General features: G+C 32.5%; 2 protein-coding genes across 2 annotated transcripts; one reads left to right on the top strand and one right to left on the bottom strand.

Annotated features, from left to right (window-relative positions):
• The first annotated feature begins 451 nt into the window (after positions 1 to 451).
• LOC114176615 lies at positions 452 to 1,202 on the top strand. Its single transcript, XM_028061710.1, has one exon. The coding sequence runs from the start codon at positions 612 to 614 to the stop codon at positions 960 to 962; it is 351 nt and encodes a 116-aa protein (XP_027917511.1). The 5' UTR covers positions 452 to 611; the 3' UTR covers positions 963 to 1,202.
• Positions 1,203 to 4,770: 3,568 nt separating this feature from the next.
• LOC114177845 (casein kinase 1-like protein 1) lies at positions 4,771 to 9,959 on the bottom strand. The gene is made up of 14 exons (XM_028063423.1): positions 9,481 to 9,959; positions 9,358 to 9,398; positions 8,346 to 8,415; positions 8,050 to 8,198; positions 7,873 to 7,968; positions 7,715 to 7,785; positions 7,246 to 7,307; positions 7,075 to 7,138; positions 6,909 to 6,993; positions 6,699 to 6,825; positions 6,484 to 6,566; positions 6,337 to 6,400; positions 5,859 to 5,938; positions 4,771 to 5,590 (listed from the first exon to the last, which is right to left on the bottom strand). Exons 1-14 carry the CDS (start codon positions 9,554 to 9,556, stop codon positions 5,303 to 5,305), a joined length of 1,356 nt encoding a protein of 451 aa, XP_027919224.1. The 5' UTR covers positions 9,557 to 9,959; the 3' UTR covers positions 4,771 to 5,302.
• Positions 9,960 to 11,580: the final 1,621 nt, after the last annotated feature.

Here is an 11,580-nt window from a genome sequence, read left to right as displayed (position 1 = left end):
TATAATAGGTGGTGGTTACCGTAATGAGATAATAATGTTAAAAATAAATTATCGCAATTTCAAAAGTTAAAATGTATATTTATAGTGTGATTAACTGATCACTAAATGTTAGTTATATATAATAATAATAATAAGTTATTGAGCAGTTAAATACAACAGGTTTTGTGTGAATAAAAAATACTTGTTTAGTCAAAACTCTTGAATGCAAGGGGAGTGAGTAATGAATAATGATGAGGAGCTATAAATTGGCATGGAAAAAGGGTACCCCAATGAAGCACATGATCCAATTCAGACACCCAACCCAACTGCTAAATTTCAACGCGTGCCTGTCACGTGACATCTATTGCGTGTCACGTTCCAATTGGCACCATAATCCACGCTCAAGAAAACCAAAGCCAAAACCCTTTTATTTAATTAATGTTATTACAAATAAAAAAAGTTAGCACCGACGCCAAAAAGGCATAGTAGTCAGCGCCCCCAGCAGTAGTTGATTAAGAAAATAAGAAAACGCAAAAAATCATCGGTGAAAAACCAAACAAAACATGTTCTGGTCTGCCTAAGTTCCTGTTGGCGAAAAACACCCTTCCCTTTCTCCGCAATCTCCACCGACGATGGAAGACTTCAGATCCAAATCGTACGGTGACGGAAGGATGCAGATTGAGCCCTACCATGGAACTGGCATGCAAGATCTCCGCTGCTACAGCGCCTCCTACGCCTCTTCCGTGCACCCAACCCAAACCCAAACGGCAAACAACAACATCAACGATGCCAAGTTCAAGAAGGGGAAATCCACAAATGGCTCCACATCGAAAAGTTGGAGTTTCAGTGACCCTGAGTTGCAGCGTAAAAAGAGGGTCGCTAGCTACAAGGTGTATTCTGTTGAAGGAAAACTGAAAGGGTCTCTGAGGAAGAGTTTTAAGTGGCTGAAGGACAGGTGCAACAGAGTTGTCTATGGCTGGTAACATCAACTACAACTTCTTTTCTCACCTGGCTGGGTGGGCTGTTTCATATTATATATAATAACAATAATTATATTTTCTATTATATAATTTATAATTTATTTCCTGCTTAGTCTTTATTTATGTGCCTGCTAAAAGTACACATAAAGGATGTAATATGGAACAGAAATTGGGATTCTTCTCTTCATTTACTCCATTTTGTAAAGAGTGCATTTTTCTAGCTTGTTTACTTTTCCTCTGTTTTATCTGGAGTTTCATTTTCAATGGTCTTAATAGTTGCATCAATGTTTAATACTTCCAATCCGTGTCCCTTCCTTCTGGTTTGAATCTCTAGCATAGAGGTGAATTGTGATTCACTGGTTTTCCTTTTTAGTCTCTAGCACCAAATGATGAATTTTTTAATTCTATTCAGAGGAGGAGCCTTCTTTGATGTACCTTTTGGATTGAATTACTTTGGTGGTTGTGTTTTGGGTCCACAAGGACATCCTTTTTATTTTTGCTTTTTCTGCGTGATGATCATGGTACTGTTCAGGAGAAACATTTGGATGCTGCATGCTTTTAGTGGTATCATTTTGTCAAGGCTTCTCAAAGAAGTCTTCAGGGGAAATTTTTCAGGTTCATATTAAGGGAGTGATAGGGTTTGGAATAGTATTTTGCTAACAGCCTTGTAGATCACTAGAACCTGGAGGGAGATTTGACAGGTGAATTTGATTTGGTATTGAAGTGTTTTTTTTATGCATGTTAAAGTCTTATATTACAGTTTTTCAACAAAACTAAATTCCTCAACAAATTTGATTCCATAAGTGTTTTACTCATTTTGTATTTATGGCCTAATCACCGTCACCATAGCTATTAGTTTAACTCCCATCTTTAAACACCAATGCCAACATTCTTCTTCTTCTGTGAACTTTTAATATCTTCGACATCAAGTAACACTCTCATCAATTTGGGAAGTGAAATCATAGCCTTCATATAAAATTGTTATGATCATTTCAACAGTTATCATATTTCTTCAGTATTCATCGATGATAAAGCAATTGTTTTTAAGAATTTGCATATCCACCTCTTAGCATTCTTACAACACCGAAAGGTTTCTGTCTAGTTCTTGAATCTTGAAAGGAAAGAATATCTTTGGCATGTATCATTCCTTTCTTGGGTGATGTGACTGGTGCAGTGCCGCCAATGTTAATAAGTCAAGTTTTGTATGTTGTTCCGGTTGCTACTCTCACTTCTTTCTCCACAATTGCAATATTGTTCATTGTGATCAAAGTTTACAATAATAGTTACAGCCAAAAGGACACTTAGCTTTGTACCAACAATCTTTTTTTATCACAGTTGACTCTCTTGCTACGAAAACAAGGATAAAATATTTTCTTTTCTTGAAGAACCTTCAGCTTCCTGCTTGAATGTTGACGTTGAATGTCTAGTAATGAATGTGTTTTATTTGGAATACACCTTCAACAACTTCTTCACTTCCTATTGAGACTTCTTGTGCACGAAGTTTACTTGTAGCTTTGTAGTTGTGAGAGTTTGTAAACTACTAGACTTTTCAATAGCAAAGATATTGACTTCAAACCTTTAGGTATCGATCCGAAGATTTTTTTAGTTCTACAACTTTCCGATGATAAGTAAATGAAAATATTTTTCTACAGTGATATGTAAGTTATATCTTGTCAAGAAACCACATTTTATTCATAGCATCCATTAGCTTGATAATTTATTTATTTTTTTTATAAATTTGTTACCATCTTTCTTCATCAATTCTAATTATTTTATTAATGTGTGAAACCTAATATTTGACTTTGTTAGATATCTTAAATTTATCTCGGGTCTTGTCAACATATATTTCGGTGTTTTTAAGTCTATGATTTTGATAAAAATGTTATATGCAATTTCTATATCCAAGCAAGGAATGATTTAATGATGGTAAAGATTATAACATTTTATCAACTTTATGTCTTAGAAAATTAATTTTGTTGTAAGAGTGTATTTGGTAAGACCAAAAAGTTAACTCCTATCTTATTTAATTAATTTATAAGTTATGACTAACATGCTTAGGTTGTAAGTCCTTTTCTTCTGATATTATTCTTTATGCTATTTTAATATATTTTTTATTTTCTTTATTTCTTTTTACCAACTATGGAAATAATTAATAGTTGATCTGTTTTTAATATTTGTTGGATTGTTTTTAGTTGATTGTGTAGTTCAACTCAATAAAATAAATAAACTTATAAATTGAAATAATAAATGCTTCCGTATATGATACTATGGAAAAACTACACACAAAAATTATAAAAAAATTGATGTAATAGTAGTTTAAATGAAAAATAAACTGGATTAATACTTATTAGATCAACTTATTTAAATTAAATGACTTTTACAAATGAAAAAACATACAACTTAAAAAAAAGGTATTAATTAATCAACTGATTTATTAATTAATATATCAAATACTTTTATTCCAATAAATTAACTTACTAGTTTAAAAAATAAGTTAAAAACTTATTAATGACTAATTATATGCTAGTAACTAACTTATTGACTAGAGATTAACCTATTAATTATGAGCTAATTTATGAGTTAGTATTGTTAACTTATCAACTAGTATTATTAAACAAATATAATCTAATAAGCTAGCTTCTTTGCTCACAACTTATCAACTACAAGATTAAATATTAGAATTACAATTAAATCATTCTTAAAAGATGTTATGCACCTCAATTACTTCGAAAAAATCACTTAACTTCAATAGTTTTTTCTATAAATCTAATTGTGTTAAGTTTTGAACCAATTTTTACCTCAATACGTGGAAATTACGTTTTTATACTACCACTAGAAATATTTTGTGAAATAAATTTTAAGATTGTAAGTACACTACAAATGAAAATTGAAGAATAAAATTTGTTATCAAATCTCATTAAAGAAAATTTTATGCATAGATAACAATTAATTTGAAGTTTATAATCAATATCATTTGTCATTATATCTGAAAATAAAATCCACAACGATAATAAACATTTTAATTAAAATTAATATGACGCAAATTTTAGTTAGAAGCTTACGGATGGATACAAGTTATCGACAGAAGGTTAAGGTTTTTAGCCATCACAATGGGCTAGTGGGAAGTACAAGAAATTCATAAACCTTTGTGTATGACTTCCAAATTAACAAACGTGTTGGTCAATCGGTATAATACTCAATTTATTTCATTTGGAAATCTTCTAAAGAATTGTTAGATAACAGGGTGATGCAGAAAACTCGACACAACAATAATAGCATAAATAAACAGGGTCAAAAGAAAATTGGTCAATTGTGTTGGATAAGCATGCTTGCACAAATCTACAAATTCTCAAGAAAATGAATCTGAAATCTAACTTTTACCTCATTTGACACTGCTTTATGCCTCTCGCCCACTACCAAAATGTTACATCTTACTCCTAATAAGTACACAAATTAATCAAACGTTTCTTATTTTTTGTCAACCAATAAATCTCAATCATAGCATGAAATTGTCACTGTCAAACATAATGTTGCCAATTTGTGATCCTTCTTGAATGCCAATGAATCAATCATTCAGGCAGTGCATTGTTATTGCCACTCCAAATAGTTATTAGAACACACTCTTTTTAATTAATTAAACTAGTGCAGCCAAATCAAGCCTACGAAACAAAGCTTTTGAAAATATAGTGGGTTATCTTAAATTTTTTAGTTTGTAACAGCGCAAAAGGATGTAGAATTAGCTGAGTAAGTCCTGTTTCATAAACCAAATAAAAGTACTTAATTACTACCAGACATAAAAATAAAACGAACATTTAAATTCAATTTAATGAAAACCTTTTTCACAGATCAAAACAGAATACATACAAGAAAAACTGGAGATTGTGACTTAGGCTTTTGTAGGAACCTCTCAAGGAAGAACATTCAAGTTCCTAATACCAAAACAATTGCCAGAGAATTACATCGTGGAAACCAGGGGGAAACTTATCCCAGAATGAGTACAATGGCTAATTACAATTTTCGCTGGTATTTGATAGTTGACATTTGTAATCCACGTGAAACTGTAAAACATCTGGTAAACCAATATAATAACTCACAGAAAAAGATGTTATAAAACTTAGGAGTTCCAGCCAGAAGTGCCAATTAAAACTGAGCTATACAGCAAGCACAATCCCTGATTTAGCTCAAATTATTTCAGCTTCTCAGCATCATCCATTTGAGCAGATGAGTTAACACAATACAAAGCCAGAATTTCAAGTTCAGATCCAAATTTCCTCACAGCTCAACTTAGCAACATAAGCAACTTTGGCAGTGCCTATCAAATCACAAATTCACTAGGTGAGATATTAATAATGGGTCCTCTCTTCATTCTCTAACTGCAAACCTTCCATTCCTCTGAGTACAGAGTCATAATTTTTCACATTTCTCCCGGATGCTACAACTCTCTTGGGATCAGAAGATCCAATTGGTGAACTTCTTTGCCCACTCAAACCTCTGTGCGCTACTCCAGGGCTAGCTTCAGCAGTGCGAGTACGAATATCCGACTCGGTACCAACAAATGCATCACGACTACCAGAAACAGCAACTCGCCTCGATGATCCACTTGACTGACCCAAGACATTGGCACTTGATAACTGCATGGTCATGGATTAAGCAATTATAGAGTGGACAAAAGAAAAGCTAAGAGTTGAAAGAAAATTAAAGCTTAAACTGCACATGCTAATTCTATAGCATCACTCAAACAGATTCGATTTACAGATCAGTGAAAATAATCTGAATTTTGAAAAGGAACCAGGCGTAAACATGTCAATGAACCACAAGTAAACCATGTTCCTTAAAAAAGTCAGAACAAGATCCTTAAATAACAGTTGTTGGTGATTGGACATTTTGGCTGAGACTTACAGTATTTAAAATGGGCCCTGACATTCTGCGCCTTGAGGAATCCACTGAAACCACAGCAGGAGGTCGCCCTTCTTCCCCTCCTTTGAGACACAATATAGAAAATCACCATACAGATCAAAAGATAAATTAAAATCCATATAAAATAAACATTCAAAGGGTATCATATTGCAAAACCTAAATCAATGGCTTATAGGGGAAAAACCAAAATTAGTTAAAAAAGGTAAATTAATAAATAAGAGATGGCTAATAATCAATAATTTCTGAAGAATCAATGAAAAGAATATTATTTAAATTAATAAAATATAAAAAAAAAAAAAGATTGTTCATTTCTGACACTACGGGAAAAAAGCATGGTTACATGAATATAAAGGAAACCATACAAGTAAGAAAAAAGGTTAGTAAACTATAATGTGATAAAGGAATATACAGATCAAAATACAAATGCCTATTACTATACAAGTGAACTTGGATAAACTACCTGTATGCCTATCAGCATTAGTAACAGCTGGGGGCATTCCAGAACTGGTTCCAGCACTAGGACCCTAAATAAAACAAGTGTCAGGAAATTTCATCAATTGCACAATGTTAAAAATGATCCCAAAGGAGCAATATGAAAATTACTTACAATGGCTCGTGTTGGAGGAGTGGCTAACTGTGATTGCTGATACTTCAAAATGGTCCAATCAAAGACATAATCGAACTGGAATCCTGTTCAAATACTAACTTGATAAGAAAAGAAATTCAAAACATGGTCTTCTTTTATTGAAACAGAAAAATATACAAGGAACTCAAGAAGTGGGACAAAAAGGATCCATTCTACACTATATAATAATTACAAACCTTCACGTATAAAAAGGTCCCGAAATATCCTTTTGAGGTAAGCATAATCTGGCTTATCATCAAACCTTAATGATCGGCAGTAATGAAAGTAAGATGCAAATTCTGTTGGATAGCCACGACACAAGGCCTGAAATAAGCAAAATATTATCAGAGTGTATCAAGAAAAGGCACATATATGTACATTCGAAAAGGCCTTATAATTTAACTTACTTCAATCGAGGTTGAAACCTTCTTTTCACTGATTTTCTCATACTTCTGTTTCTTGGTTCCTGCTTTAAGTCCCTGCCAAGGAAGACTACAAATAAAAAGGAAATCAGACAAAGTTCACAATTGTTATTTATAGCCAACACAGAGTAGGGTTGGTAGCAACAATCACCTTCCTCTCAAGAAATACATCAAAACATAACCAAGAGACTCAAGATCATCTCTTCTGCTTTGCTCTAAGCATCAATCACCACAGAAGTAGAAGCAACATGTATCTATTAGATAACAAAATTTAACAATTTATCATTCATATGTTAGTAAAGAACCATGAAGTAACACATACCAATGCCAAGGTGAGTATTCATGCTAGCATATCTTGCAGTTCCAGTCAAATTCTTATTTTCCCTGCATTATTCATGATTGAACATATCACAAAATAAATTGATATAGCAGCACTCTATGTTTTTACAGCATTTGCTCAGAATTGAGATCTTTTAGGTTATTAACAAAAATTATGACTGATATATCCAATATGATGCCCATCACGGGTATGCTAAGTGATAACGTAAACTTTATTGATTACATTTTATATAAAACCCATAACAACATATGCCCTCCCTAATCTTCTTTTTAATTTTTCTTAATATGGTAGTTGCTGAGTATACGACAACTTGACATGTTACAACTACGGCACAGGAAACAACTTTATATCACATCTATGATGCCATCAAGACCTTACATTACAACAGTAATAAACTACGTCCTAGATAAGTACTACGTTTAATTTAATGGATGCGGATAAATATACGTACCTGTAAGGAATATGTTGATGTGTTGAACTATCTCTGTATTTCTTAGCCAAACCAAAATCGATTGCATAAACCTACATACACATTGATGCATTAAATACCTCCATACATATGAGAAAAAACAAGATATCCAAAGTCCACATTCTAACAAGGCTACTCACCTGGTTTGCACGCCTTCCTAATCCCATTAGAAAGTTATCCGGTTTGATATCTCGATGCAGAAATGATTTAGAATGAATGAACTCAACACGGTTGATCTGGATCATAAAAAATAAAAAAAAAATTGAAATTTACAAAAAAAGGGCATGCAAAAGTTTACAAAATTAATCATGGCCTACCATTTGATCAGCAAGCATGAGAACTGTCTTCAGTGATAGCTTTCTACTACAGAAGTTGAATAGATCTTCAAGACTGGGTCCCAGCAGATCCATCACTAAAACATTATAATCTCCCTCGACTCCAAACCATCTGACATTTGGGATTCCAGCTACCAAAACCAAACTTGGGTTACAGCTAGATATAAATTATAAAGGAGCTAAATTTACAGAGGGACACAGTACTGTGCTCCTTGAAGGAAACGCAATTAAAAAAATAAAAAATAAGATACAACAATTAATCTAAAAAAGGTCCTTACTTCCTCCCTGTAGGATTCTGTACAGCTTGGACTCATACAGCAACTGAGGATGCTTTGTCTTGACATTTTCCTAATTTAAAAGCACGGAAGGGATAAGAAATAAAGTGCAAGTAAATAAGTCTAGTGCACTTGAAGATGTAAAGAATCCAGCGAATACTTAATAAAAACAAATGCTAAAATTAGCACCCAAGTTTATCTTGAAACACCAGCTTAACAGGTTACAAATGACATCGCCTATCGTGAATAGGAAGGGAATATCAATATTATGCGAGGAGCAGGGGAATTTGATTGAATAAACAAGAAACGTTCTATTCTCATTTATCCCCCTCCTCCAATCTTTTGAGCTAACTCCTATCCCAGCATATATCCAAGATAATGAGACCCATTGTTTAGCACTGCATCCAAGCATCAATATAGTAGCTCCAGCTCAATAAACACTGTACTTGATCAACATAGCATTTTACCAAGTACAACCTACCTTTAGCATGATTATATCTATAAATTACGATAAAATTTCCTGAAAGTTTTATGCTGGCTAATGCTTCCCTCCCTGTCACAACCCTACTCCTGTTTAAAAGTTTACTTATATCCTAGCATCTCTTGAAAGCTTTAAAATTGAAAGAGACACTTCTAAACGTCAGAGGTCATTCACAGATATGCTCTAAGAGATGACTCTATCACCCTCCAAGAAATAAGATGCAGGAATAAGCTCAGTCGTGATGCTAAACATCTAGAATACCATCATACACCAAATGTAATTAAGAAGGCAAGACAAAACTACAACTCCAAACCGAATTTCGCAATTCAAAGCAGGAGCCTTTTCTACATGAAACTATCCTTCCCAAAAATACATTTCAAAATTCAGATAAACAAAATTCACAATTTGTCCCCCATCTCACACTTCAAAGTGACAAACGACGATCAAAACAAAACGAAAAAAATAGGGTACAACAACGGCGCGATTACTGAAAAGGGAATAAAATCCGAAACCCAATTGATGAAGAAGACTCACAAGCTTAATTGCGACCTCTTCGTTTGTTTGAATATTAGTACCTGAGAAGAAGCAAACTCGTGAGAACATAGCGAAATTACAAAAAAAGTAAAGAGAAAAAAAAAAGCGTAAGAAAAGAAAAACCTAAATAGATCTCCCCAAAGGAGCCGCTTCCGATCTTCCGACCCAGGCGAAACTTATTCCCAACACGAGGTTCCATTCAAAGCGACAAAGTTGGGAACCCTAACCGAGACGCAGCCAAAAGAACCAACCAACCAACCCACCCACCCCTAATCCTAAAAAGGGAAAATACTAAGTGCCATACATAGCAGGGAACCAGGAGTGGAATTCCCGAATGCACGAAAACGGTAGAAGGAGGAAGAGATCGATCTACGCTAGGGTGAGGAAATTGGGGTAATTGCGATTTTCTGTGTTAATGGGATTTTGGGGCATAATTGTAGGGTTAGGTTAAAAAGAAAGAGAGAATTTGGAAGAAAAGGAAAGAAAGAGAGAAAGCGTAAGAGTGATGATGAATTGGAATTGGATATGATACGGTGCGGTGTTAGCGTTTCTCTCTCTCTCTCTCTCTCTCTCTCTCTCTCTCTCTCTCTCCCTCTCTCTCTTGCATTATGCGATGGAAACACCGTTTTTGCTCTTTTTTTGTTTGGTTTGGGGCTCCAATGGCACGTCCACGCGTGTTGTTTACGCGTGGCGCTACTTCCTTCGCTGTAGGTGTTGGTGGGACACACGCTGTAGGACCCACCATCACGTGACTTATCCATCATCCGCTGTCATCATTCGCCGTAATCCACACGTGATCCAATTGCGCGTCCTAACTCCGCCATTCTCCCTTCACTTAATCATTTCTTGTCTTCGAGTTTTGTTCAAAAAATCACATCAATAATTCAGTAACAATGTTTCTTCCAATAAGAATAATAACTCTTCTACTTAATGTACTTCTAAATATAATTATACAAACACATAAAACTAACTAATTTACTCACAATTTCTAAAAAAATACTAATATAATATATTAATTTTCATTAGTAATTATTTCCTAAATTAATTATAGTATTATTTATATTTTTAAAAATTTTACAATATAAGTAAGAATAAAAAATGTAAAACAGATAATATAAAATAGAGAATCCATATATCGTTATCGATAAAACAGGTAATATAATATTTTGTGTGTGTACACATACTTTTTCTGTTTTTAACTTTTAATAACCATTATTTAAACTGGAATAATATACATTTTTTTTATTCTTTAAATTATTATTTATCTATATAGAGAGAGGATACGTCTACATTTTTATTTTTTCTATTTAATTTTATTAACTTTTTTATCTATTTATTGAATTTGTTTTTTTTTCGAAAAAATGAATTATTTGAGTCGGCTTTTATTTGTACTTTATTTGATAATGCTTTGCCGTTAATTGTACTTTCAAATTTAGATTAAATTTTTTATTAAAAATTATTGATATTTTATTTGATAGTATTTCTGTAACTTTAATTTTTTTCACCTTTATATTTTAGTTATTTTTACTAATTTAAATTTTTTAATCTACAATACAATACGTGTATCGGATATGACACACATTTGACATGTCGATACGTTTATTTTAAAAATAATAGGACACGATACGTGATAGATACGCAATATATGAATATATGAATATTGAAAAATAGGTACAATAAATATATGATTGTTATTGTGTTAATTCAAATTAAAATTATATGTACTAGAGTTATCAACATATAAAATATAAATTATTGTCATCATAAATGTACCATTATAAGAAAACTCTTAAATAATGATTAATTTTAGTAACAAAAAATATGGGAAACCATTTTCCTAATTAGAGACTAATTATTTTGGTTGCCAAAATCTTGATAGTTAGTGACCAATTTATAAACCAATTTTGGTAGTCAAAATCTTTGTAGTTAATGCTAGTGACTAATTTAGAAATCAATTAGTAATAAAAATTATTTTAATTATCAATTTAGAGACTAATTATAATTTTTTGGAACTATTTTAATTACCAATAATTTTTAGTTTTTAAATTGATCATTATATAGTGACTAATTATTTTTGTTACTAAAATTGATCATTATTCAAATATTTTCTTATATTGTACGACTACTTTGTAAATTAGATACTTCACAAATAAATATCGATAAAGTATCTTAAAATATCGGATACAGATAAAGATATGTGACCCAAATTGAAGTATCAGTGTA

This window comes from Vigna unguiculata, chromosome 3 (genome assembly GCF_004118075.2).
Source record: "Vigna unguiculata cultivar IT97K-499-35 chromosome 3, ASM411807v1, whole genome shotgun sequence".
Lineage (NCBI taxonomy): Eukaryota > Viridiplantae > Streptophyta > Magnoliopsida > Fabales > Fabaceae > Vigna > Vigna unguiculata.
The sequence above is the reverse complement of the archived record's forward strand: the minus strand, read 5'-3'. Positions and strand labels throughout refer to the sequence as shown.

Excerpts from the sequence above, each read along its gene's own strand:
- LOC114176615 (XM_028061710.1), top strand. The coding sequence starts at position 612 with ATGGAAGACTTCAGATCCAAATCGTACGGTGACGGAAGGATGCAGATT.
- LOC114177845 (XM_028063423.1), bottom strand. The coding sequence starts at position 9,556 with ATGGAACCTCGTGTTGGGAATAAGTTTCGCCTGGGTCGGAAGATCGGA. Across the intron at positions 8,416-9,357 it reads AAGAGGTCGCAATTAAGCTT|GAAAATGTCAAGACAAAGCA; the intron begins GTGAGTCTTCTT and ends CTTTTAAATTAG. Across the intron at positions 7,786-7,872 it reads TAGGAAGGCGTGCAAACCAG|GTTTATGCAATCGATTTTGG; the intron begins GTGAGTAGCCTT and ends ATGTGTATGTAG.